The 25,424-nt window shown below is 49.4% G+C and overlaps 1 protein-coding gene across 15 annotated transcripts in view; it reads right to left on the bottom strand.

The window, feature by feature from the left end:
• Positions 1 to 25,424, bottom strand: part of LOC133168013 (SRSF protein kinase 3-like) — a 101,326-nt gene that overhangs the window by 49,297 nt on the left and 26,605 nt on the right. For 7 of the 15 annotated variants that reach the window (XR_009718141.1, XM_061299272.1, XM_061299215.1 and 4 more), the window contains exons 3-9: positions 22,802 to 23,871; positions 22,587 to 22,695; positions 22,412 to 22,499; positions 11,372 to 11,459; positions 11,173 to 11,279; positions 10,744 to 10,909; positions 10,498 to 10,523 (exon numbers count right to left, since the gene is read on the bottom strand). Coding sequence is in view for 12 of the 15 variants with exons in the window: in XM_061299272.1 (XP_061155256.1) it covers positions 10,498 to 10,523; positions 10,744 to 10,909; positions 11,173 to 11,279; positions 11,372 to 11,459; positions 22,412 to 22,499; positions 22,587 to 22,695; positions 22,802 to 23,871 (1,654 nt within the window). In the remaining 3 variants the exon portion in view is untranslated. Of the gene's footprint in view, positions 1 to 3,932; positions 4,031 to 10,497; positions 10,524 to 10,743; positions 10,910 to 11,172; positions 11,280 to 11,371; positions 11,460 to 22,411; positions 22,500 to 22,586; positions 22,696 to 22,801; positions 23,872 to 25,424 lie in introns of those variants that run through there. The other 8 variants (XM_061299249.1, XM_061299280.1, XM_061299292.1 and 5 more) reach the window with 8 other exon arrangements.

Below are 25,424 nucleotides of genomic sequence, written 5' to 3'. Positions count from 1 at the left end.
GACCCCAAGATACTTAAACTCCTCCACTTGGGGCAGGATCTCATCCCCGATCCGGAGAGGGCATTCCACCCTTTTCCGATCGAGGACCATGGACTCGGATTTCGAGGTGCTGACCCTCATCCCGACCGCTTCACACTCGGCTGCGAACCGATCCAGTGAGAGCTGGAGATCACGGCCTGAAGAAGCCAACAGCACCACGTCGTCTGCAAAAAGCAGAGACGCGATGCTGAGGTCCCCAAACCGGACACCCTCAACGCCTCGGCTGCGCCTAGAAATTCTGTCCATAAAAATTATGAACAGAATCGGTGACAAAGGGCAGTCTTGGCGGAGTCCAACCCTCACTGGGAACAAATCCGACTTGCTGCCGGAAATGCGGACCAAACTCTGGCATCGGTGATACAGCGACCGAACCGCCCTTATCAGTAAGCTCAGTACCATGTACTCCCGAAGCACCCCCCACAGAACCTCCCGAGGGACACGGTTGAATGCCTTCTCCAAGTCCACAAAACACATGTGGTCAAAGTCAAAGTCTGCTTTATTGTCAACGTCTTCACATGCCGAGACACACAAAGAGATCGAAATTACGTTTTCTCTATCCCACGGTGACAAGACATATTACACGATAGACATACAAGTAAACGACGCAATATAAAAAACAAGAAGGCACAAACAATAAATAATAAGAGTAATAATAAATAATAAATAAACAGATAACACAACAAATAAGAGCCAGTGTGCATACAGACAGTAAAAGTACAGGACGCTACGCAGAACGGGGAAGCGAGTTCAGGATCCTAACAGCCTGGAGTATGAAGCTGTTTGAGAGTCTGGTGGTGCGGAAGCGCAGGCTTCTGTACCTCTTCCCAGAGGGCAGAAGCTCGAACAAAGAGTGAGCGGGGTGACTCACATCACTCACAATCGTGGTCGCCTTGGGGGTGAGATGGGAGGTGTAAATGTCCTTCAAGGAGGGGAGCGAAGCACCAATAATCTTACCAGCCGTGTTCACTATGCGCTGCAGGGCCTTCAAGTTGTAGTCAGTGCAGCCGCCACCCCAAACAGCAATACAGCTGGAGAGGACGCTCTCAAAGGTGCCGCGGTAAAATGTAGTCATGACGGCCGGAGGAGCGCTCGCTCGGCTGAGTTTCCGCAGGAAGTACAGGCGGCGCTGGGCTTTCTTTGCCAGTGAAGCGGTGTTGGTAGACCAGGAGAGATCCTCACTGATGTGCACCCCCAGGAACTTGGCGCTGCTCACTCTCTCCACCACAGCACCGTCGATGGTCAGCGGCAGGTGTTGGGTGTGACTCTTCCGGAGGTCCACAACAATCTCCTTGGTCTTGTCGACGTTCAGCAGGAGGTTGTTGTCCCTGCACCTTGTGGTCAGAAGGTCAACCTCCAGCCTGTATTGAGTCTCCTCTCCCTTGGTGATGAGACCCACCAGAGTCGTGTCGTCAGCAAACTTCACTATACGGTTGTCGCTGTAGGTTGCAGTGCAGTCATGCGTCAGGAGGTGGAAGAGCAGCGGACTGAGCACGCAGCCTTGGGGGGCCCCCGTGCTCAGCGTGATGCTGGCGGAGATTTTGTCGCCAACACGTACTACCTGTGGCCTCTGACAGAGGAAGTCCAGTAGCCAGTTGCAGAGGTAGGTACTGAGGCCCAGCGTGTCAAGTTTGCTGATGAGGCGTTGTGGCACAATGGTGTTGAAGGCAGAACTGAAGTCCACAAACAGCAATCTCACATACGAGTCCCTTCTCTCCATGTGGGTGAGGGCCGAGTGGAGGGCAGAGCAGATGGCATCCTCAGAGGACCGTTTGGCTCGGTATGCAAACTGGAAGGGGTCAATGGTGGGGGGGAGAACGGATCGGATGTGCTCCATGACAAGCCGCTCAAAGCATTTTATGATGATGGGCGTAAGTGCCACGGGGCGGTAGTCATTGAAGCAGGACGGAGCAGGTTTCTTCGGCACAGGTACGATGGTGGCAGCTTTGAAACAGGACGGGACGATGGCCTGCTGCAGGGAAGTGTTAAAGATGTCTGTGAAGACATCCGTCAGCTCACCAGCGCAGTCCTTCAGCGCTCGACCCAGGATGTTGTCAGGGCCCGCCGCCTTACGGATGTCGATAGCGGCAAGCGCCCTCCTCACGCTGTCGGCGGAGAGGCACAGGGGCAGCTCGTGTGAAGGGGGTGGCCTTCAGCGGGCAAGTGCTGTTCTGAGCGTCGAAGCGAGCAAAGAAGCGGTTGAGGTCATTGAGCAGACGGACGTCGCCATCACAGCTCTGCGGCGCGGGCTTGTAATCCGTGATGGTCTGAATGCCCTGCCAAAGGCTCCGTGCGTCCCTGATGTCCTTGAAGTGGGCGGTAATTTTGCACGAGAACGCCTTCCTTGCATCTTTGATGCCCCGCGACAGGTCAGCCCTCGCAGTCCTCAAGCCAGCCTCATCCCCCGCTCTAAAGGCTTTGTCCTTGGCCCTCAGCAGCCTGAAGACAGCACCTGTCAGCCATGGCTTCCGGTTAGCCCGAGTGACGATGGATTTTGAGTGAGTCACATCATCAATGCACTTCCTGATGTAGGAGGAAACAGAGTCAGTATACTCCTCAATGTCTGTCCGATCGTCGCAAGTGGCAGCCCTCCTAAACATGTCCCAGTCAGTAGAGCCAAAGCAGTCACGCAGTGCATCAGAGGCACCCTCAGGCCACACCCGTACCTGCTCACCATTTGTCTGTATGCGGGCAAAAGCATAACAGTGATATGGTCAGAAAGTCCAAGATGGGGGAGGGTGGCGGCTTTGAAAGTTCCTTTATGCGAAGAGTAGACCAGGTCCAGGAAGCTGTCGCCACGCGTAGGAAAATTAACATGCTGGTGAAGCCTCGGAAAAACAGACTTCAGGTTAGCATGATTAAAATCCCCAGCGAAGATGGTGAAACCGTCAGGGTGCGCTGTCTGTTGTTCACTGACAGCCTGGTACAGTTCACTAAGAGCCGCGATCCTGTCGCCTTCGATGTTGGAAGGCGGGATGTAAACCGCGACTAGCAGAATCGCGGTAAATTCCCTTGGCAGGTAAAAAGGACGGCACTTAATGATCACGAACTCCGCCAGTGGCGAGCAGTGCTTGCATACCACTACAGAGTCCCGGCACCATTCGTCATGGATGTAGACGCATATTCCACCTCCACGAGATTTCCCCCCTTGTACAATGGCCCGGTCCGCTCGATAGCACGCTAGCCGCTCCAGATGTACGGCAGAGTCCGGAATGTTGACAGTCAACCAAGTCTCAGTGAACACGAGCACACAGCAGTCCCGCACTGTCCGGTTTGTAGATCGCAGCAAGCGAATGTAATCCATTTTGTTGTCCAGCGATCAAACATTCGCCAGAAGAATTTAATGCGTTAATAAGATTAATTAATTACGCAGAAAATTAACGTGCTGTAAAAATAAATGCAATTATTGTGAGTGTCAAGTGCACAAGCATTTAAGATTTGGCCCATCCAGTAAGCTGCGGTGGTGATACTTTTTTCTACACTGTTAATCACGAGCAATTAAATCACTCGGCATCTCCACAATTCTCTCACGTTTATATTTACACCATAAACAGGTAGACTCACTGCCTCGTACGTTGATGTATTGATAAACGTATTCCTCAACACAGTTTAGGTTAGGCATCACCCACCAGAGTGCAGCATAGAACGAACTTTAGCCAACTCATTATCAATCAACTCATCAATCAATTTCAGCTGTGGTGCAAGCTTAATAAAATGTTTTGTTTCTAAGAAAAACAAACAAAAATAAAATAAAGGTAAATCACACCTAACAACTTTTAGTTTTCGAAAAAAGAATAAATTATAAGAGAAGCATTATGGGAGAAGTCACGTTTTTAGCACATTGTGTGACGAACCAGACAGGGCAACCATTTGTAGCACGAACTTTGTTTATTGACTAAAGGGGAAGTGGAAGACTGGAATGCCAGGAGAGCAGCTGCAGCAGGGAAGCAGTGCCGATGGAGAGAGATGACATGTGCTTGGATGTGGCTGGTTACTTGCAGAGAAGGAACAGGCAGGTCGGCAGATGGGTGGCAAACAAGCAGATGTCATAGCAGCATGCGTTGTCAAACCAGGCAGGGGCAAGGCGAATACATGGTCAAGGACAGGCAATAGGTCAAGATGGGCAGAGTTCAGGAACCGACAGTCAAACAGGCAGGCAAGACATGGTCAGGTACACGCAATAGTTCAGGCCAGGCAGAGTTTGAGGACGGACGTTCAAACAGGCAGGCAGGCAAGGTCGGCAACAGGAGTCAGTTTGGGAACACCCAGTGAGTTGGCGGAATTGATAGACAGACAAATGGACGGAAGGGTGTGTGTTTTGTTTTTGAATGGACGGATGAATGGTTAGATACTGGTTGTCAGCCATTTGCAGAGAACATATGAAAAACCAACCATTCACACTCAAGCCTATGGACAATTTGGAGGGGTCAATTGGCTTACCACATGTGTTTTTTTTTAATCTAGGGGGAAACCGGAGTCCCCAGAGAAAACCCACACAAGCATGAGGAGAACATGTAAACTCCAGACAAAAAGGCTTGGTTAATGGAATCCTGCATCTCTGAACTGTGAGGCGGATGTGCAAACCAGTGTTCTACTGTGCTGTCCTAATCTTAAATTTAACTTGGTTAAATTGTGGTGGAGCGCCCATCCGTGGGTCGTCACCTTACGGATGGAGGTGTCCCAATGATCCTAGGAGCCATGTTGTCTGGGGCTTCATGCCCCTAGTAGGGTCACCCATGGCAAAAGGGTCCTAGATGAGGGGCCAGACAAAGCAGGGCTAAAAAAAAAACCTTATGATGAAAAGTATATATGGACTCAGATTTCCCTCGCCCGGTTGCGGTTCACCGGGGCTCCCCTCTGGAGCCAGGCCTGGAGGTGGGGCTCGAAGGCGAGCATCTGGTGGCCGGGCCTTCGCCCATGGGGCCCGACGGGCCACAGCCCGAAAAGGAAACGTGGGTACCCCTTCCCATGGGCTCACCACCTGTGGGAGGGGCCAAAGGGGTCGGGTGCAATGTAAGCTGGGCGGCGGCCAAAGGCAGGGACCTTGGCGGTCTGATCCCCAACTGTAGAAGCTGGCTCTTGGGACATGGAATGTCACCTCCCGAGCTGGTGTGCGAGGCAGAAACGTTCTGACAAGACATAGTCAGACTTGCCTCCACACACAGTTTGGGTTCCGGTACAAGCCCTCGAGAGGGGCTGGATTTTATTCCACTCTGGAGTTGCTCACGGTGAAAGGCAGCGGTGGGTATCCTTATTGTCCCCCAGCTGGGCACCCCCACATTTACACCTCCCATCTCACCCGCAAGGCGAACACGATTATGAGTGATGTAAGTCACCCCGCTCACTCTTTGTTTGATCTTCTGCCCTCTGGGAAGAGGTACGGGAGCCTGCGCTCCCGCACCACCAGACTCACCAACAGCTTCATACTCCAGGCTGTTAGGATCCTAACTCTCTCCCCCCCTTCTACGTAGCGTCCTGTACTTTTGCGCTATGTTCTGACTGTCTGCTGTATGCGCACTTGCTCCGTTTTTCTCCTCTTATTTATTGTGTTATTTGTTTATTTATCATTTATTCATCACTCTTATTATTCATTGTTTGTGCCTTCTTGTTTTTATTTTGTGTTTACTTGTATGTATATCGTGTACTATGTCTTGTCACCGTGGGATAGTGGAAACGTAATTTCCATTTCTTTGTGTGTCTTGGCATGTGAAGAAATTGACAATAAAGCAGACTTTGACTTTTTTTTTCTTCCACGGACTCCAAAAAGGGTGGGTACTCTGAGCTGCTGTTTGGTGCATAGGCACAAACAACAGTCAGGACCCGTCCCCCCACCCGAAGGCGGAGGGAAGCTACCCTCTTGTTCACCGGGGTGAACCCCAATGTGTAGGTGCCCAGCTGGGGGACAATAAGGATACCCACCCTTTGTACCGGAACCCAAACTGTGTGTGAAGGCAAGGAGTGGAGCTTTTTACAAGCCCTAGGCTTCGTCTCCCTCCTTGCACAGTTATTGATATAATAATATGTGCTAAACAATAAACTAAACTAAACTAAATGTCCTTCAAGGAGGGGAGTGAAGCGCCAATAATCTTACCAGCCGTGTTCACTATGCGCTGCAAGGCCCTCATGTTGTAGTCAGTGCAGCTACCACCCCAAACAGCAATACAACTAGAGAGGACGCTCTCAATGGTGCCACGGTAAAATGTAGTCATGACGGCCGGAGGAGCGCTCGCTCGCCTGAGTTTCCGCAGGAAGTACAGGCGGCGCTGGGCTTTCTTTGCCAGTGATGCGGTGTTGGTGGACCAGGAGAGATCCTCACTGATGTGCACCCCCAGGAACCTGGCGCTGCTCACTCTCTCCACCACAGCACCGTCGATGGTCAGCGGCAGGTGTTGGGTGTGACCCTTCCGGAAGTCAACAACAATCTCCTTGGTCTTGTTGATGTTCAGCAGGAGGTTGTTGTCCCTGCGCCACGTGGTCAGAAGGTCAACCTCCCACCTGTATTGAGTCTCGTCACCCTTGGTGATGAGACTCACCAGTATCGTGTCGTCAGCAAACTTCACTATGCGGTTGTCGCTGTAGGTTGCAGTGCAGTCATGCGTCAGCAGGGTGAAGAGCAGCGGACTGAGCACACAGCCTTGGGGGGGGCCTGTGCTCAGCGTGATGCTGGCGGAGATTTTGTCGCCAACACGTACCACCTGTGGCCTCTGACAGAGGAAGTTGTGAGTCGTTGCGGCACAATGGTGTTGAAGGCAGAACTGAAGTCCACAAACAGCAACCTCTCCAGGTGGGTGAGGGCCGAGTGGAGGGCAGAGCAGATGACATCCTCAGAGGACCGTTTGGCTCGGTACGCAAACTGGAAGGGGTCTATGGTGGGGGGGGGGGGAGAATGGATCGGATGTGCTCCATGACAAGCCGCTCAAAGCACTTCATGATGATGGGCTTAAGTGCCACGGGGCGGTAGTCATTGAAGCTGGACGGAGCAGGTTTCTTCGGCACAGGTACGATGGTGGCAGCCTTGAAAAACGACGGGACGATGGCCTGCTGCAGGGAAATGTTAAAGATGTCCGTGAAGACACCTGTCAGCTCCCCAGCGCAGTCCTTCAGCGCTCGATCCGGGATGTTGTCAGGGCCCGCCGCCTTACGGATGTTGATAGCGGCAAGCGCCCTCCTCACGCTGTCGGCGGAGAGGCACAGGGGCAGCTCGTGTGAAGGGGGTGGCCTTCAGCGGGCAAGTGCTGTTCTGAGCGTCGAAGCGAGCAAAGAAGCGGTTGAGGTCATTGAGCAGACGGACGTCGCCATCACAGCTCTGCGGCGCGGGCTTGTAATCCGTGATGGTCTGAATGCCCTGCCAAAGGCTCCATGCGTCCCTGATGTCCTTGAAGTGGGCGGTAATTTTGCACGAGAACGCCCTCTTCGCTTCCTTGATGCCCCGGGACAGGTCAGCCCTCGCTGTCCTCAAGCCAGCCTCATCCCCCGCTCTAAAGGCTTTGTCCCTGGCCCTCAGCAGCCTGAGGACAGCCCCTGGCAGCCATGGCTTCCGGTTAGCCCGAGTGACGATGGATTTCGAGTGAGTCACATCATCAATGCACTTCGTGATGTAAGAGGAAACAGAGTCAGTATACTCCTCCATGTCTGGCCGATCGTCGCAAGTGGCTGCCCGCCTAAACATCTCCCAGTCAGTAGTGCCAAAGCAGTCACGAAGCGCATCAGAGGCCACAGGACACCCTCAGGCCACACTATAACCTGCTTGCGAACCGTCCTGGAGGCTTTCACCACTTGTCTGTATGCGGGCAAAAGCATAACAGTGATATGGTCAGAAAGTCCAAGATGGGGGAGGGGGGCGGCTTTGAAAGCTCCTTTATGTGAAGAGTAGACCAGGTCCAAGAAGTTGTTGCCACGTGTTGGAAAATTAACATGCTGGTGAAGCCTCGGAAAAACATACTTCAGGTTAGCATGACTACGATGGTGGGGTAAGATGCCGGTCCGACCTGGCAGGCCCAAACATACTGTGAGGGTCTGCTGGGAACGTCTGGCAGTATCCCCTGTCAGGAAGAGCTTCAACTCCCACCTTTGGCAGAGCTTTTCCCACGACTCGGAGGAGGCGGGGGACATTGAGTCTGAGTGGACCATGTTCCATGCCTCCATTGTTGAGGCAACCGGCGCTCTGGCCGTAAGGTGGTTGGTGCCTGTCGTGGCGGGTTCGGGAAGCTGAAGAAGGAGTCCTACTGGGCCGTTTTGGCCTGCGGGACTCTGGAGGTCAGCTGACAGGTACCGGATGGCCAAGCGGAACGCGGCTTCGGCGGTTGCTGAGGCAAAAGCCCGGGCATGTGAAGAGTTTGGTGAGGCCATGGAGAACGACTTCCGGACGGCTTCGAGGAAATTCTGGTCCACCATCCGACATCTCAGGAAGGGGAAGCAGTGCACTGTTTACAGTGGAGATGACGTGCTGCTGACCTCAACTTGGGACGTCGTGAGTTGGTGGGGAGAATACTTCGAAGACCTCCACAATTCCACCGACACACCTTCAATTGTGAAAGCAGGACCTGGAGACTCTGAGGCGGACTCTCCCATCTCTGGGGTCGAAATCACTGAGGTAGTTAAAAAACTCCTCAGGGGCAAGGCCCCAGGGGTGGATGAGATCCACCCAGTTTTTAAAGGCTCTGGATGTTGAGGGGCTGTCATGGCTGACATGCCTCTGAAACACTGCGTGGACATCGAGGACGGTGCCTCTGGATTGGCAGACTGGGGTGGTGGTTCCCCTCTTTGAGGAGGGGGACCGGAGGGTGTGTTCCAATTACAAGGGAATCACACTTCTTGGTAAGGTCTATTCAGGGGTGCTGGAGAGGAGGGTCCATCGGGAGGTCTAACCTCAGATTCAGGTGGAGCAGTCTGGCTTTCGTCCTGGCTGTGGAACAGTGGACCAGCTCTACACCCTCGGCAGGATCCTCGAGGGGGCATGCGAGTTCGCTCAACCAGTCCACATGTGTTTTGTGGACTTGGAGAAGGCGTTCGACCGTGTCCCTCGGGAAGTTCTGTGGAGGGTGCTTCGGGAGTACGGGGTGCCGAGCCAACGGTTCGGTCCCTGCATCACCGATGTCAGAGTTTGGTCTGCATTTCCGGCAGTAAGTCGGATTTGTTCCCAGTGAGGGTTGGACTCCGCCAAGGCTGCCCTTTATACCGATTCTGTTCATAACTTTTATGGACAGAATTTTTAGGCGCAGCTGAGGCGTTGAGGGTCTCCGGGTTGGGGACCTCAGCATTGCGTCTCTGCTTTTTGCAGACGACGTGGTGCTGTTGGCTTCTTAAAGCCGTGATCTTCAGCTCTCACGGCAGCGGTTCGCAGCCGAGTGTGAAGCGGTCGGGATGAGGGTCAGCACCTCCAAATCCGAGTTCATGGTCATCGGTCGGAAAAGGGTGGAATGCCCTCTCTGGATCGGGGATGAGATCCTGCCCCAAGTGGAGGACTTCAAGTATCTTGGTGTCTTGTTAACGAGTGAGGGCAGGATGGAGCGTGAGATCGACAGGCGGATCAGTGCAGCGTCGGCAGTAATGCGGACTCTGTACCGGTCCGTCGTGGTGAAGTGAGAGCTGAGCCAAAAGGCAAAGCTCTCAATTTACCGGTCAATTTACGCTCCTACCCTCACTTATGGTCACGAGCTATGAGTTGTGACCGAAAGAACAAGAGCCCGGATACAAGCGGCCGAAATGAGTTTCCTCCGCACGGTGTCCGGGCTCTCCCTTAGAGATAAGGTGAGAAGCTCGGTCATCCGGGAGAGACTCGGAGTAGAGCCGCTGCTCCTCCACGTTGAGAGGAGCCAGATGAGGTGTCTCGGGCATCTCATCAGCATGCCTCCTGGACGACTCCCTGGGGAGGTGTTCCGGGCATGTCCCACCGGTAGGAGACCCCGTGGACGACCCAGGATCCGCTGGAGAGACTATGTATCTCAGCTGGCCTGGGAACGCCTTGGGATCCCCCGGGATGAGCTGGATGAAGTGGCTGGGGAGAGAGAAGTCTGGGAGTCCCTCCTAAAGCTGCTGACCCCGTGACCTGACCCTGGATAAGCGGAAGAAGATGGATGGATGGATGGATGGATGGATGGATGGATGGATGGATGTGGTGGAGCTGCAAAGTTGGGTGGAAGTGTGTGTGATAGCTTGTATGTGTGCTGTTGAGCCTAACTGCTGTGTCACAAAGATTGACATGAAAGTGAGGCCAAATAAAGAAGCAGTATTCCCATACTAAACGAACGCTGAGATCAAAGGAGCATTACAACAAGTGATCGCAAGGGGAGGAGCAAGTCCAAAAGTCTTTGCCTATTTGTGTGTGACTGGGTGAGTGGTATGGAGTTGATGATGACATATCTATTTGGCTGTTGTATTGAGTTTTGTTCAATCAGTTAGAAGTCAAGATAAGCAAAACAACCAATCACAACACAGCATCTGGTACAGTGAATCTGTTACCTGAACGTCAATGGGAGCTGTGCTGACTGGCGAGACATATTCAGAGAAAGATGGAATGAAAGATGAAGAGATAAAGAGAGGAGAAAATGAGAACAGGGAGCAGGAAGTGCATAAAACATCTGGAACTGGCTTTTAAAAGACATCAGCAGACCAGTCAGGCAAAGAGTGTGCGAGTATGCATACTAGCATCGAGTGTGACAGATTCGTCAGCCTTAAAGAAGAGTCTGAAAAATCAGTGACTTTCACCTATTGAGCCAGATGGAGGCGGGGCTCCCGCTTTCTGCCAGATGGTGGCTTCGGCAGCCAGCCTCCTGATGTAGACCTCATCCACATCCAGTAAGATATTCTCTGGTTTGATGTCTGTGTGGATGATCTTACACTTTGTGTGCAGGTAATCCAGACCCTGTAGCACCTGCATGTCAACACAAACATATAGAACAACACGTGACACAAAATCAGAGTTTGTGTGTGTGTGCGTGCGAGTGTGCGTATGTGTGTGTGTGTGTGAGAGAGAGAGAGAGAGAGAGAGAGAGCGAGAGAGCGAGAGAGCGAGAGAGCGAGAGAGCGAGAGAGCGCGAGAGCGAGAGAGCGCGAGAGAGTGCGAGAGAGCGCGAGAGAGCGCGAGAGAGCGCGAGAGCGCGAGAGCGTGAGAGAGAGCATTGGCGTGTTTGTTACCTGTCTGATGATGCTCTTGACGCATACAAGAGGTAGGCCCATGTAGTTTGACTTGATGATCCACTTTAACAGCTGATGACCAAGAACCTCGAGAACCATACACACATCTAACAATGGCTGAGGAGAACAAAGACCCAAGTGGACATGGTCAGACAGACAGGCAGATCGAGTCAGTCAGGTGGGACTGGATGAAGGATACGAACTCCATTGACTCCAGAAATCTTGAAATCATCGATTAATTGGACAATCTTCTGCCTGTGGGGGTCAGAGGGGTCACTGTCCCTCACCTGGACACAGAGAGGAACTGTGTTGCCTATTCCATGGGCACATGACCACGCAAAATGAAGGAATATGTATTGACTAAACCAGGGATCACCAACACGGTGCCCGCGGGCACCAGGTCACCCGTGAGGACCGCGTGAGTCGCCCGAAGGGCTGTTCTAAAATTAGCTTAAATAGCGGCACTTATCATTGAGCTGCATCTATTTATTTTATTTTTGCTATTGTTGTTTAAATCACACTTACATGTGAACTAGAAATGACAACTAATAACTAGAAAATGCAATTCCTGGAGAAAAAAGAAGCTGAAAATTTGTTGGGGAATGCTTTTCGCGTTAAGCGCAAAAAAATTATAAATAAATATAAATTTTTGGGGAATGCTACAGAATGATGTTGAAAGTTGGAACGGGTTGAATCGGTCAAGTAATGTAGGAATTAGAAGGGAAAAACAGCATTTTATATAATTTGACGTGAATTTTAAAGTTGAAAATTTAGAAATTTTAGAAATACATCACAGCTCAGTTCAACATTTATGTGACTAACAACAATCAGGATGCGTGAAAAATGACAAATATTCTCAAACATCCCCTGATCTTAAACTCCCAGGAGTGCAAGGAAAAACTCAAAACTCCAACTAGGGGAAATGAGAAACCTTGGGAAGAGACCACAGATGGGAGGATCCCTCTTCTAGGATGACCAGGTTGCAATGGATGCAGAGAGGACACATAGTAAAATTCAAAAAAAGTGTGGAGAGCAGGATGTTATTGCACGGCAATGACTCTGAGACTCTAAGAGTGGTGTGAGTCCATCAGAGCGACAGCCTGGGGGACGAAGCTGTCTCTGTGTCTGCTGGTTTTGGCGTACAGAGCTCTATAATGCCGTCCGGAGGAGAGTAGTTCAAACAGACTGCAACCTGGGTGAGAAGGGTCTGTAGAGATGTTACTTGCACGTTTCCTGGTCCTGAACAGGTGCAAGTCTTGGATAGATGGGAGGTTCAGTCCAATTATCTTTTCTGCAGTCCTGATTGTCCATTGCAGTCTGTGCTTGTCTTGTTTGGAGGCCGATCCAAACCAGACAGTGATGGACGTGCAGAGGGCAGACTGGATGATGGCAGTGTCTTCAGCAGCTCCAGCGGCAGGTTTACACAGCTCTCGCAGCAGGTTTAAACGTATAAACGGGTTGAGTCAGCGGCAAAATGGAGAAATTAGAAGGGAAAAACGAAATTTATGGCACTTCCAGTTTGTTTGCAGGCACTTCCTGATCAAATGAGGGCACTTCTGGTTTTATTGGGTCACTGCAGGTTTGTTTGGGGGCACTTCCGGTTTAAATGAGGCCACTTCCGGTTTATTTGGGGCACTTTCAGTTTGTTTTGAATCACTTCCGGTTTAGTTGAGGTTACTTCCTGTTTATTTGGGGCACTTCTGGTTTAATTTAAGTCACTTCCAGTTTATTTGGGGCACTTCCAGTTTGTTTGGAGTCACTTCTGGTTAAAATGGGGTCACTTCCGGTTTATTTAAGGTCACTTCTGGTTTATTTGAGGTCACTTCCAGATTATTTGGGGCACTTTTGGTTTAATTTAGGTCACTTCTGGTTTGATTTGGGCCTATTTCGCTTTAATTTAGGTAACTTCTGGTTTATTTATTCAAGATGGCGGCGCGTGCACACGTAGCGACCTCTCTCTGTCCCAACCGAGCGATGTGTTGTTCATTTAAGAAGTGTTTGTCCGACAGTTTTATGTGTTTTGCAGCGTTCTGAACTCTGAAACAGAGACATTAAAGGAACTCGGACTACTCCGGCCTGAAACAACACCGGACTCGCCTGCTACTCCTCCCCCGGATAGGAAGTGTTGGAAGTGGTGTGCGAGGAGGCAGAAGAGAGGCGAGCGCGGAGGTCTCCATGCCAGGCTAGCGGCCAACCCAACTCGCCCGGCCATACCTTCCATTCTTCTGGCGAATGTTCGATCACTGGACAACAAAATGCTGTGTGTTCGTGTTCACTGAGACTTGGTTAAATGTCAACATTCTGGACTATGCTGTACAACTGGGGCAGCTAGCATGCTATCAAGTAGACCGGGCCATTGTAAAGGGTGGAAAATTACGAGGAAGAGGAATCTGTGTTTACATCCGTGACGAATGGTGCTGGGACACGGTGGTTATATGCAAACACTGCTCGCCACTGGCGGAGTGATCTTAAAGTGCCATCCTTTTTACCTGCCAATGGAAATTACTGCGATTCTGCTAGTCGCGGTATACATCCCGCCTTCCAACATTGAAAGCGTCAAGATCACGGCTCTTAATGAACTGTACCAGGCTGTCAGGGAACAACAGACGGTGCACCCTGATGGTTTCACCATCTTCGCTGAGGATTTTAATCATGCAGACCTGAAGACTGTTTTTCCAAAGCTCAACCAGCATGTTGATTTTCCAACACGAGGAGACAGCATCCTGGACCTGGTCTACACTACACATAAAGGAGCTTTCAAAGCCACCCCCCTCCCCCACATTGGACTTTCTGACCATATCACTGTTATGCTAATGCTCGCATACAGACAAAGAGTGAAAGCATACAGGCCGGTTCACAAGCAGGTAAAAGTGTGGCCTGAGGGAGGCTCTGATGCTCTTCGAGACTGCTATGACTGTCACGGTACGGAGTGTGGAAATGGAGCAGGGTGACCAAATACAGCTTGGACAAGGGTTTATTGAAGGAACTCAAAAAGACAGACTCGGCAAACTGATGTGACTTAACAACAAAACCAACAGGACTGACCGACAAAGACGTGAAACCAGACAGGAACCAAACAAACCTCATGACAGTGAACTTCAGCATCATCAATGCTCCGACAGGGAGTGACACACAAACAGGACTTAAATACAAGACAGGTAACAAGAGGCAGGTGAATATGATCACACTGATCATGGGCACACAGGAGGGGTGGGGCGAGCACACAGACAGACGGACAAAACTATGACAATGTGACCGGGGACGAGTCGTGACATTGACACAACAGACTGGGAAATGTTTAAGCAGGTAGCCACTTACAACAATCAGACAGACATAGAGGAGTATACGGACTCTGTAACCTCTTACATCACAAAGTGCATTGATGATGTGACCCACACAAAATACATCATCACTCGGGCTAACCGGAAGCCATGGCTGATAGAGGATGCCCTCAGGCTGCTGAGGGCCAGAGACAAAGCCTACAGAGCTGGGGATGAAGCTGGCATGAGAACAGCGAGGGCCAACCTGTCCCGTAGCATCAAGGAAGCGAAAAAGGCGTTCACTTGCAAGATTACTGCCCACTTCAAAGTTAGCAGGAACGCACGAAGCTTATGGCAGGGCCCGCGCTGCAGAGCTGTGAGAACAACATCCCTCTGCTCAACGATCTGAACCGCTTCTTTGCTCGCTTTGAGGCTCAGAACAGCACTTGCCCGCTGAAGACCCCTCCCCCTCCACACGAGCAGCCCCTGTGCCTCTCTGCCGATAGCTAAGGAGGATACTTGCTGCTATCAACACCCATAAGGCAGCAGGCTCAGACAACATCCCAGGTCGAGCGCTGAAGGACTGTGCTGCGGAGTTTAAGGGTGTCTTCAAAGACATCTTTAACACTTCCCTGCAGCAAGCCATCGTCCCATCATGTTTCAAGGCTGCCACCGAAGAAAACTGCTCCATCCTGCTTCAATGACTACCGCCCCGCGGCACTGACACCCATCATAATGAAGTGCTTTGAGCGGCTTGTCATGACACACATCAGATCCATTCTCCCGCACACCCTTGACCCCTTTGCATACCGAGCCAAACGGTCCTCTGAGGATGCAATCTGCTCTGCCCTCCACTCAGCCCTCACCCACCTGGAAAAAAAGAGACTCGTATGTGAGATTGTGGTTTGTGGACCTCAGTTCTGCATTGAATACCATTGTGACACAACGACTCATCTGCATACTCAAAAAACTGGGACTCAGTACCTACTTCTGCAACTGGCTACTGGACTTCCTCTGTCAGAGGCCTCAAAAAGTACGTAGCCTCAGCGTCAAATAGTTGTCGACAATATCTCAAGCAGCATCACGCTGAGCTCGGGGGCCCCCCAAGACTGCGTGCGCTGTCCGCTGCTCTTAACCCTGCTGACGCATCACTGCACTGCAACCTACAGCAACAACCGCACAGTGAAATTTGCTGACGACACGACTCTGGTAGGACTCATCATCAAGGGCGACGAGACTCAATACAGGTTGGAGGTCGACCTTCTGACCACGTGGTGCAGGGACAACAACCTGCTGAACGTCAGCAAGACTAAGGAGATTGTTGTTGACTCCCGGAAGGGTCACACCCAACACCTGCCACTGACCATCGACGGTGCTGTGGTGGAGAGAGAGCAGCACCAGATTCCTGGGGGTGCACATCAGTGAAGGCCTCTCCCGGACCACCAACAATGCATCACTGGCGAAGAAAGCTCAGCGCCGCCTGTACTTCCTGGGGAAACTCAGGCGAGCAAGCTCCACCAGCCATCATGACCACATTCTACCGAGGCACCATTGAGAGCATCTTCTCGAGCTATATCGTTGTGTGGGGTGGAAGCTGCACTGAGTACAACAGGAAGGCCCTGCAGCGCATAGTGAACACAGCTGGTAGGATTATTGGTGCTTCACTCGCCTCCCTGAAGGACATTTACACCTCCCACCTCACCCGGAAGGCAACCACGATTGTGAGTGATGTGAGTCACCCCACTCACACTTTGTTTGATCTACTGCCCTCTGGGAAGAGGTACAGAAGCCTGCGCTCCCGCACCACCAGACTCTTTCATTACGCATTCATTCGGATTCAACATAAACATTCATTACATTAAGCAGATTCCACCACTTTTATTACGCACATTCGCATTCAACATAAACATTCATTATATTAAGGAGATCCCACCACTGTGACAGAAGGAACCTGATTAGCTCAGTCGGGAGCACAAGTGTTTACAAATACGAGCCGTTTTCGTGTGTGGTATCGAAACGTGGAAATGGAAATTTGAAACCCACGCTTATCATTTGTAACTTTTGTCATTTTAACATAAATTATTAAACTTTTTGTTCTTCCCGCTTATCATTTTTAACGCTTATCATTTGTAACTCTCGTCATTTTCCCATTTATTTTAACAAATTATTTTCCTTTTTCCCCTCCGTGAGTCGTCACCTTATCGTGGTGGAGGGGTTTGCGTGCCCTTATGATCCTCGGAGCCATGTTGTCTGGGGCTTCATGCCCCTGGTAGGGTCACCCATGGCAAACGGGTCCTAGGTGAGGGGCCAGACAAAGCAGGGCTAAAAAAAAAAACTTATGATGAAAAGTATATATGGACTGAGATTTCCCTCGCCCGGACGCGGTTCACCGGGGCCCCCCTCTGGAGCCAGGCCTGGAGGCGGGGCTCGAAGGCGAGCGTCTGGTGGCCGGGCCTTCGCCCATGGGGCCCGGCCGGGCACAGCCCGAAAAGGAAACGTGGGTCCCCCTTCCCATGGGCTCACCACCTGTGGGAGGGGCCAAAAGGGTCGGGTGCAGTGTGAGGTGGGCGGCGGCCAAAGGCAGGGACCTTGGCGGTCTGATCCCCGGCTGCAAAAGCTGCCTCTTGGGACATGGAATATCACCTCTGTGGCTGGAAAGGAGCCCGAGCTGGTGTGCGAGGCAGAAATGTTCCGACTAGATATAGTCGGACTTGCCTCCACGCACAGTTTGAGTTCCGGTACGAGCCCTCTCGAGAGGGACTCTCTTCCACTCTGGAGTTGCCCACGGTGAGAGGCGTCGAGCAGGTGTGGGTATACTTATTGCCCCCCGGCTGGGCGCCTGCACATTGGGGTTCACCCTGGTGAACGAGAGGGTAGCCTCCCTCCACCTTCGGGTGGGGGGACGGGTCCTGACTGTTGTTTGTGTCTCTGCACTAAACGGCACCTCAGAGTACCCACCCTTCTTGGAGTCCCTGGAGGAAGTGCTGGAGAGCGCTCCTTTTGAGGACTCCATCGTTCTACTAGGTGACTTCAATGCTCACGTCTGCAATGACAGTGAGACCTGGAAGGGTGTGATTGGGAGGAACGGCCCCCCCGATCCGAGCGGTGTTCTATTATTGGACTTGTGTGCTCGACATGGATTTTCCATAATGAACACCATGTTAAAACATAAGGGTGTCCATGTGTGCACTTGGCACCAGGACACCCTAGGCCGCAGTTCGATGATCAACTTTGTAGTCGTGTCATCGGATTTGCGGCCGCATGTTTTGGATACTCGGGCAAAGAGAGGGGCGGAGCTGTCAACTGATCACCACCTGGTGGGGAGTTGGCTCCGATGGTGGGGGAAGATGCCGGTCCGACCTGGCAGACCCAAACGCTTTGTGAGGGTCTGCTGGGAACGTCTGGCGGAATCCCCTGTCAGGGAGAGCTTCAACTCCCACCTCCGGCAGAGCTTTACCCACGTCCCGGAGGAGGCGGGGGACATTGAGTCCGAGTGGACCTTGTTCCGCGCCTCCATTGTTGAGGCGGCCGACCGGAGCTGTGGCCGTAAGGTCATTGGTGCCTGTCGTGGCGGAAATCCCCGAACCCGCTGGTGGACACCGGCGGTAAGGGATGCCGTCAAGCTGAAGAAGGAGTCCTATCGGGCCGTTTTGGCCTGCGGGACTCCGGAGGCAGCTGACAGGTACCGGGTGGCCAAGCGGAACGCGACTTCGGCGGTTGCTGAGGCAAAAACCCGGACGTGGGAGGAGTTTGGCGAGGCCATGGAGAATGACTTCCGGACGGCTTCGAGGAAATTCTGGTCTCCCATCCGGCGCCTCAGGAGGGGGAAGCAGTGCAACGTCAACACTGTTTACAGTGGAGATGGCGTGTTGCTGACCTCGATTCGGAACGTCGTGTGTCGGTGGGGAGAATACTTCGAAGACCTCCTCAATTCCACCTACACGCCTTCCATTGCGGAAGCAGGGCCTGGGGACTCTGAGGCGGACTCTCCAATATTTGGGGTCTAATTCACTGAGGTAGTTAAAAAACTCGGTGGCAAGGCCCCGGGGGTGGATGAGATCCACCCAGATTTCTTAAGGGCTCTGGATGTTGTGGGGCTGTCATGGCTGACACGTCTCTGCAACATCGCGTGGACATCGGGGACAGTGCCTCTGGATTGGCAGATTGGAGTGGTGGTTCCCCTCTTTAAGAAGGGAGACCGGAGGGTGTGTTCCAATTACAGGGGAATTACACTCCTCCCTGGTAAGGTCTATTCAGGGGTGCTGGAGAGGAGGGTCCGTTGGGAGGTCGAACCTCGGATTCAGGAGGAACAGTGTGGCTTTCGTTGTGGCCGTGGAACAGTGGACCAGCTCTTCACCCTCGGCAGGATCCTCGAGGGTGCATGGGAATTCGCCCAACCAGTCCACATGTGTTTTGTGGACTTGGAGAAGGCGTTCGACCGTGTCCCTCGGGAGGTTCTGTGGGGGGTGCTTTGGGAGTACGGGGTACCGAGCCAACTGATAAGGGCGGTTCGGTCCCTGTATCACCGATGCCAGAGTTTGGTCCGCATTTTCTGCAGTAAGTCGGATTCGTTCTCAGTGAGGGTTGGACTCCGCCAAGGCTGCCCTTTGTCACCGATTCTGTTCATAGTTTTTATGGACAGAATTTCTAGACGCAGCCAAGGCGTTGAGGGTGTCCGGTTTGGGGACCTCAGCATTGCGTCTCTGCTTTTTGCAGACGACGTGGTGCTGTTGGCTTCTTCGGGCCGTGATCTCCAGCTCTCACTGGAGCGGTTCGCAGCCGAGTGTGAAGCGGTTGGGATGAGGGTCAGCACCTCCAAATCCGAGTCCATGGTCCTCAATCGGAAAAGCGTGGAATGCCCTCTCCGGATCGGGGATGAGATCCTGCCCTAAGTGGAGGAGTTTAAGTATCTTGGGGTCTTGTTCACGAGTGAGGGGAGGATGGAGCGCGAGATCGACAGGTGGATCGGTGCAGCGTCGGCAGTAATGCGGACTTTGTACCGGTCCGTCGTGGTAAAGACAGAGCTGAGCCAAAGGGCAAAGCTCTCAATTTACCGGTCGATCTACGCCTCTACCCTCACCTATGGTCACGAGCTATGGGTCGTGACTGAAAGAACGAGATCCCGGATACAAGCGGCCGAAATGAGTTTTCTCCGCAGGATGTCCGGGCTCTCCCTTAGAGATAGGGTCAGAAGTTCGGTCATCCGGGAGAGACTCGGAGTAGAGTCGCTGTTCCTCCACGTTGAGAGGAGCCAGATGAGGTGGCTCGGGCATCTCATCAGGATGCCTCCTGGACGCCTCCCTGGGGAGGTGTTCCGGGCATGTCCCACCGGTAGGAGAACCCGGGGACGACCCAGGACGCGCTGGAGAGACTATGTCTCTCAGCTGGCCTGGGAACGCCTTGGGATCCCCCGGGATGAGCTAGATGAAGTGGCTGGGGAGAGGGAAGTCTGGGAGTCCCTCCTGAAGCTGCTGCCCCTGCGACCCGACCCCGGATAAGCGGAAGAAGATGGATGGATGGATTTCCACCACTTTGATTACGTATTCGCATTCAACAATCACATTCATTACATTAACCAAATCCAACCACTATGAAGTAAGGGACCCGATTAGCTCGTGGGAAACACCGCTCACTTTTTTAACGCTTAACTAGTTCCACATACTTTAACCGATTCACTCCGTTCCACTTTTCACTTATTCCAAATATTCATGGCACAACTGCTTACATTTTTACGTTCCAAAAATTTTCTGTTTTCGCAAAATTCACAGATTTATGGCGAATTTTTCCCCATTCATTCTTAATGGCAGATTCAACACTTGACATTTAAGTTGTTCCAGTTTGAAATTCACGTAATTCAACACATTCAAATCACATGGAGGACATTCCCAAACTTGCCAAATTCAAAATTTTCAAGTTTTCACTTTTAAAATTTGCATACAATTTTGCAAAATTTCATAAAATTTCGTTTTCCACTTCTAACTTCTACATTTTTCCACCGATTCAACTCGTTCCAACTTTCAACTATTCATCTTTTGCCTACCTATTCCACAACTTCCCACTTACCAAAAACTTCACATCTTTTATTTTGAAATTCAACCAAAATTCTCTAAAATCTCGTTTTTCTATTCTAATTCCTACATTTTTCAACCGATTCAACCCATTCCAACTTTCAACTGTTCATCATTTTTCTACCTATTCCACAACTTACCAAATACTTCACATCTTTTATTTTGAAATTCACACCCAATTCTCCAATATTTCCTTTTTCCCTTTCTCATTTCTACATTTTTCAACCGATTCAACCCATTCCAACTTTCAACTGTTCATCATTTTTCTACCTATTCCACAACTTCCCACTTACCAAAAACTTCACATCTTTTATTTTGAAATTCACACCCAATTCCTTTTTCCCTTCTCATTTCTACATTTTCCAACCGATTCAACCCATTCCAACTTTCAACTGTTCATCATTTTTCTACCTATTCCACAACTTCCCACTTACCAAAAACTTCACATCTTTTATTTTGAAATTCACACCCAATTCCTTTTCCCCTTCTCATTTCTACATTTTTTAACCGATTCAACCCATTTCAACTTTCAACTGTTCATCATTTTTCTACCTATTCTACAACTTACCAAAAAATTCACATCTTTTATTTTGAAATTCACACCCAATTGCTTTTTCCCTTCTCATTTCTACATTTTTCAACCGATTCAACTCATTTCAACATCATTCTGCAGCATTCCTTAAATATTTATTCAACTTCTTCACCTTCACACGCAATTCCTTCAGGAATTGCAAATTCTAGTTATTATTCCACATCTTCTGCTCACTTTTTTGACGCTTAACTAGTTCCACATACTTCAACCGATTCACTCTGTTCCACTTTTCACTTATTCCAAATATTCATGACATGGGTGCTTACATTTTTTTCGTTCTAAGAACTTTCCGTTTTCGCATAATTCACAAATTTCCGGCAATTTTTCCCCATTCATTCTTAATGGCAGATTCAACATTTCACATTTACGTTGTTCCAGTTTGAATTTCACATTATTCAACACATTCAAATTACATTGGGGACATTCCCAAACTTGCCAAATTAAAAAATTTCACGTTTTCACTTTTAAAATTTTCATACAACTTTGCACATAATTTTCAAAATTTCTCAAAATTTCGTTTTTCACTTCTAATTTCTACATTTTTCCACATCGTTCCAACTTTGCACTGTTCATCTTTTGCCTATTCCACACATTCCCACTTACCAAAATTTTCTATTTTGAAATTCCCACCAATTTTCCCAAAAATTTAGTTTTTCCCTTATAATTTCTACATTTTTCATTCAACCGATTCAACCCATTCCAACTTTCAACTGTTCATCTTTTGCCTACCTATTCCAATTTTCCCACTTACCAAAAATTTCAAATTTGAAATTCAACCAAAATTCTCTAAAATTCTGTTTTTCTACTCTAATTTCTACATTTTTCAACCGATTCAACTCATTCCAACTTTCAACCGTTCATCTTTTGCCTACCTATTACACAAATTCCCACTTACCAAAAATTCCACATTTTCAAATTTGAAATTCAACCAAACTTCTTTAAAATTCCGTTTTTCTACTCTAATGTCTACATTGTTCAACCGATTCAACCCATTCCAACTTTCAACTGTTCATCTTTTGCTTACCTAATCCACAACTTCCCACTTACCAAAAATTCCAAACTTTCACATTTGAAATTCAACCAAATTCTCCAAAATTTCGTTTTTCTACTCTAATCGTCCAGTAATGTATGTCCAGAAAAAAGTGTCAGACTACGTTTAGGGATAGGTCCAGGCCAAAGTGCATGACTACCATGTGCAGGACTTTGTACAAGAGTAGGTGCAACACTATGAACAGGGCGAGGTGTAAGACAAGCTTTAGGTCTTCATGCAGGACACGTAGAAGGGTAAAGGATGTAAATGTCAGAGGCTTGACACTCACACATCTAAGCAGTTTGATCTCATCCAGTGCAGTCTCTGTGTAATGGGGTGCACTTTTCACCACCTTCAATGCCACAAAGCGCTTCTTCCTGACAACAAACAAAGAGAAGGCACATGGTAAGGGACATGACTGCAGGCAAAGGTAGAGAAACCATACAAACTGCACAGAAACACACTGCAGGTCCCAGCAGAGCCAGACAGTCGAGAAATGTCCCCAACCAAGTTTGCGGACCACATGGTACCTCCCGTTAAATAGGTCCCCAATAGTGACTGGGTAGTAACCACCTGGAGTACAAAGATCATAAGAGTCTCAAATATACTTAATCCAGCTAATGGTCATGTAAAAAGATTCCTAGGATGTCCAGATAAGGTTTTATTTTGAAAATGTTACCTTTGTAATAATCTGATGGGTCTTCTTGCTCTTCATCATCAGAGCCCAGAAGCTGATCATGGGGCAGTCTAAACGTCGCAGGTGGGGCCGGTGATGCCATGGCTTTGCACATTGGCACTGATGATATCACAGAACATAAATGGTTAGCATTTGTGAGCAGTGATGGATTTGTGTGGGACGGGCTTAATGGAGGACTAAAGGCTTCAGCTGGGCACAGGGTGTTGGTTTTGGCTGCTGTCAGACAAGAGTTTTCAAATGTTAAATAGGTCCATGTGCTGAAATCATATGGTATTTCCTTCTTGACACTTGATGGTGATTGGCTAGTGCTATGAGTGGGACTCTGAGAAGGGACAGGAAATGACTGGCTGTGGGCAGGAATCTGAAATGTGACAGGATGTGCATGGTTGTGTGCAGGGTTTTGAGATGGCATACCAAATAAATGCTTTTGGCTGGGGCTCATGGCTGGGACAGCATGTGACTGGCTGTCAGTGGCGTTCTGAGAGAGTTCCGGGAGACTCGTGACAGGGGGTAACTGGCTATGGGAAGGAAGTGAATGGCTGTAGGTGGGGCTTTGACCTGGATCAGAAAGAGCCTGAGAGTGGAAGGGGCTCTGACATGCGACAGAAAGTAAATGCCTGGTCTGAGGTGAAACAGGAAATGATGTGCAGTGGGTGGGACTCTGGGATGGAACAAGAAGTAGCTGGCTGTTGGCAGGGTACTCGTGTGAAATAGGAGGTGACTGGATGGGCCTGTGATGTGCGACAGAAAACAGTTGGCTGAGGTGTGTCTCAGTAGGCAGCAATGCTATAGTGTCAAGAGGTAGGAGTATGACACTGTCAGGAACATCTTTAGGACAGTGCAGGCAATCTAAAGGGGTATGTGTTAAATCTGTGGTGGGTGGGCCCAGGTGGGGGGATCTTGTATCCATAGAGTGGGGGGTAACTTCTTGGACTTCAACTGTGGTGTCACTATGAGTACTTTCGAGAGGTGGGACTGTTTTGGTAGTTAAGGGTGGGATTGAGAGATCTTTCTGCATCCAGTGCTGTGGTCTGTCACAATGGTCATCACCACTAGAAGAGACAGAGACAATGACTAAATACTCTCAGTAATGAAAAGAGGCAAGGTTTCACTAACATATTAATGACTTTTGATTAATGATTACCATCTTGAGCAGCAGTGCAAGTAAAATATCATCCCAAACTAGAAAATGATGGCGAAGAAGCTGAATAAATACTTGGGGAATGCTGCAGAATGATGTTTAAAGTTGGAACGGGTTGAATTAGTTGTTAAATGTAGAAAATGTAGGAAAAACGAAATTTTGGAAAATTTGGCGTGAATTTCAAAATGGAAACTTTGGAATTTTTGGTAAGTGGGAAGTTGTGGAATAGGTAGACAAAAGATGAACAGTTTTAAAATGGAATGGATTGAGTTGGTTAAAAAATGTAGAAATTAGAAGTGAAAAATGAATATTTTTTTTAAATTTACACAAAATTTAAACGAGAAAATGTGAAATTTTTGAAATTGGCAATTTTGTGATTGTCGGAAATCTTCCGCAATGTAAATTGAATGTGCTGAATGATGTGAATTTCAAACTGGAACAACATAAATGTGAAATGTTGAATGTGCCATTAAAAATGAATGGGGAAAAACTTGCAAAAAATGCAAGCACCCCTCGCGTGAATTTTTGGAATATGTCGAAATTGGAGTTGAGTGAATCGGATAAGGCGGCTCGGTGGAGCACTGGGTAGCACGTCCGCCTCACAGTTAGAAGGGTGCGGGTTCAATTCCACCTCCGGCCGTGTGGAGTTTACATGTTCTCCCCGGGCCCGCGTTTTCTCCAGGCACTACGGTTTCCTCCCACATCCCAAAAAAAAGCTTAGTAGGCCAATTGAAGACTCCAAATTGTCCCTAGGTGCGAGTGCAAATGGTTGTTTGTCTCTGTGTGCCCTGCGATTGGCTGGCAACCGGTTCAAGGTGTCCCTCGCCTACTGCCTGATGACGGCTGGGATAGGCTCCAGCACTCCCGCGACCCCTGTGGGGACTAAGCGGTTCAGAAAATGGATGGATGGATGAATCAGATGATATGTGGAAGCAAGACAAAAAAGTGAGGAGGATAAAATAGAAGAACTAGAAAATGCAATTGCTGGAGAAATTGCGTGTGAAGGCGAAGAGGTTGAATAAATACTTGGGGAATGCTGCAAAATTATGTTTCCAGTTGGAACGGGTTGAATTGGTTGAAAAATGTAGAAAATAGACGGAAAAAATGAAATTTTGGAGAATTTGGCGTAAATTTCAAAACTGAAAATTTGGAATTTTCGCTAAGTGGGAAGTTGTGGAATAGGTAAGCAAAAGATGAACAGTTGAAAGTTGGAACGAGTTGAATCGGTCGAAAAATGTAGAAATTAGAGTTGAAAAACAAACTTTTGGAGACTTTGGAAACAATTTCAAAATTGAAAATTTGGATTTTTTGTTAATTGAGAAGGTGTGGAATAGGTAGGCAAAAGATGAACGGGTTGACAGTTGGAATGAGTTGAATCGGTTGAAAAATGTAGAAATTAGAAGTGAAAAACAAAATTATGTAAAGTTTTGCGAATTTCTTGCAAATTTTAAAATGAATTTTTTG

Source organism: Syngnathus typhle, linkage group LG2 (genome assembly GCF_033458585.1).
Source record: "Syngnathus typhle isolate RoL2023-S1 ecotype Sweden linkage group LG2, RoL_Styp_1.0, whole genome shotgun sequence".
In the NCBI taxonomy this organism is placed as follows: domain Eukaryota; kingdom Metazoa; phylum Chordata; class Actinopteri; order Syngnathiformes; family Syngnathidae; genus Syngnathus; species Syngnathus typhle.
This window is presented reverse-complemented; position numbering and strand designations above follow the sequence as displayed.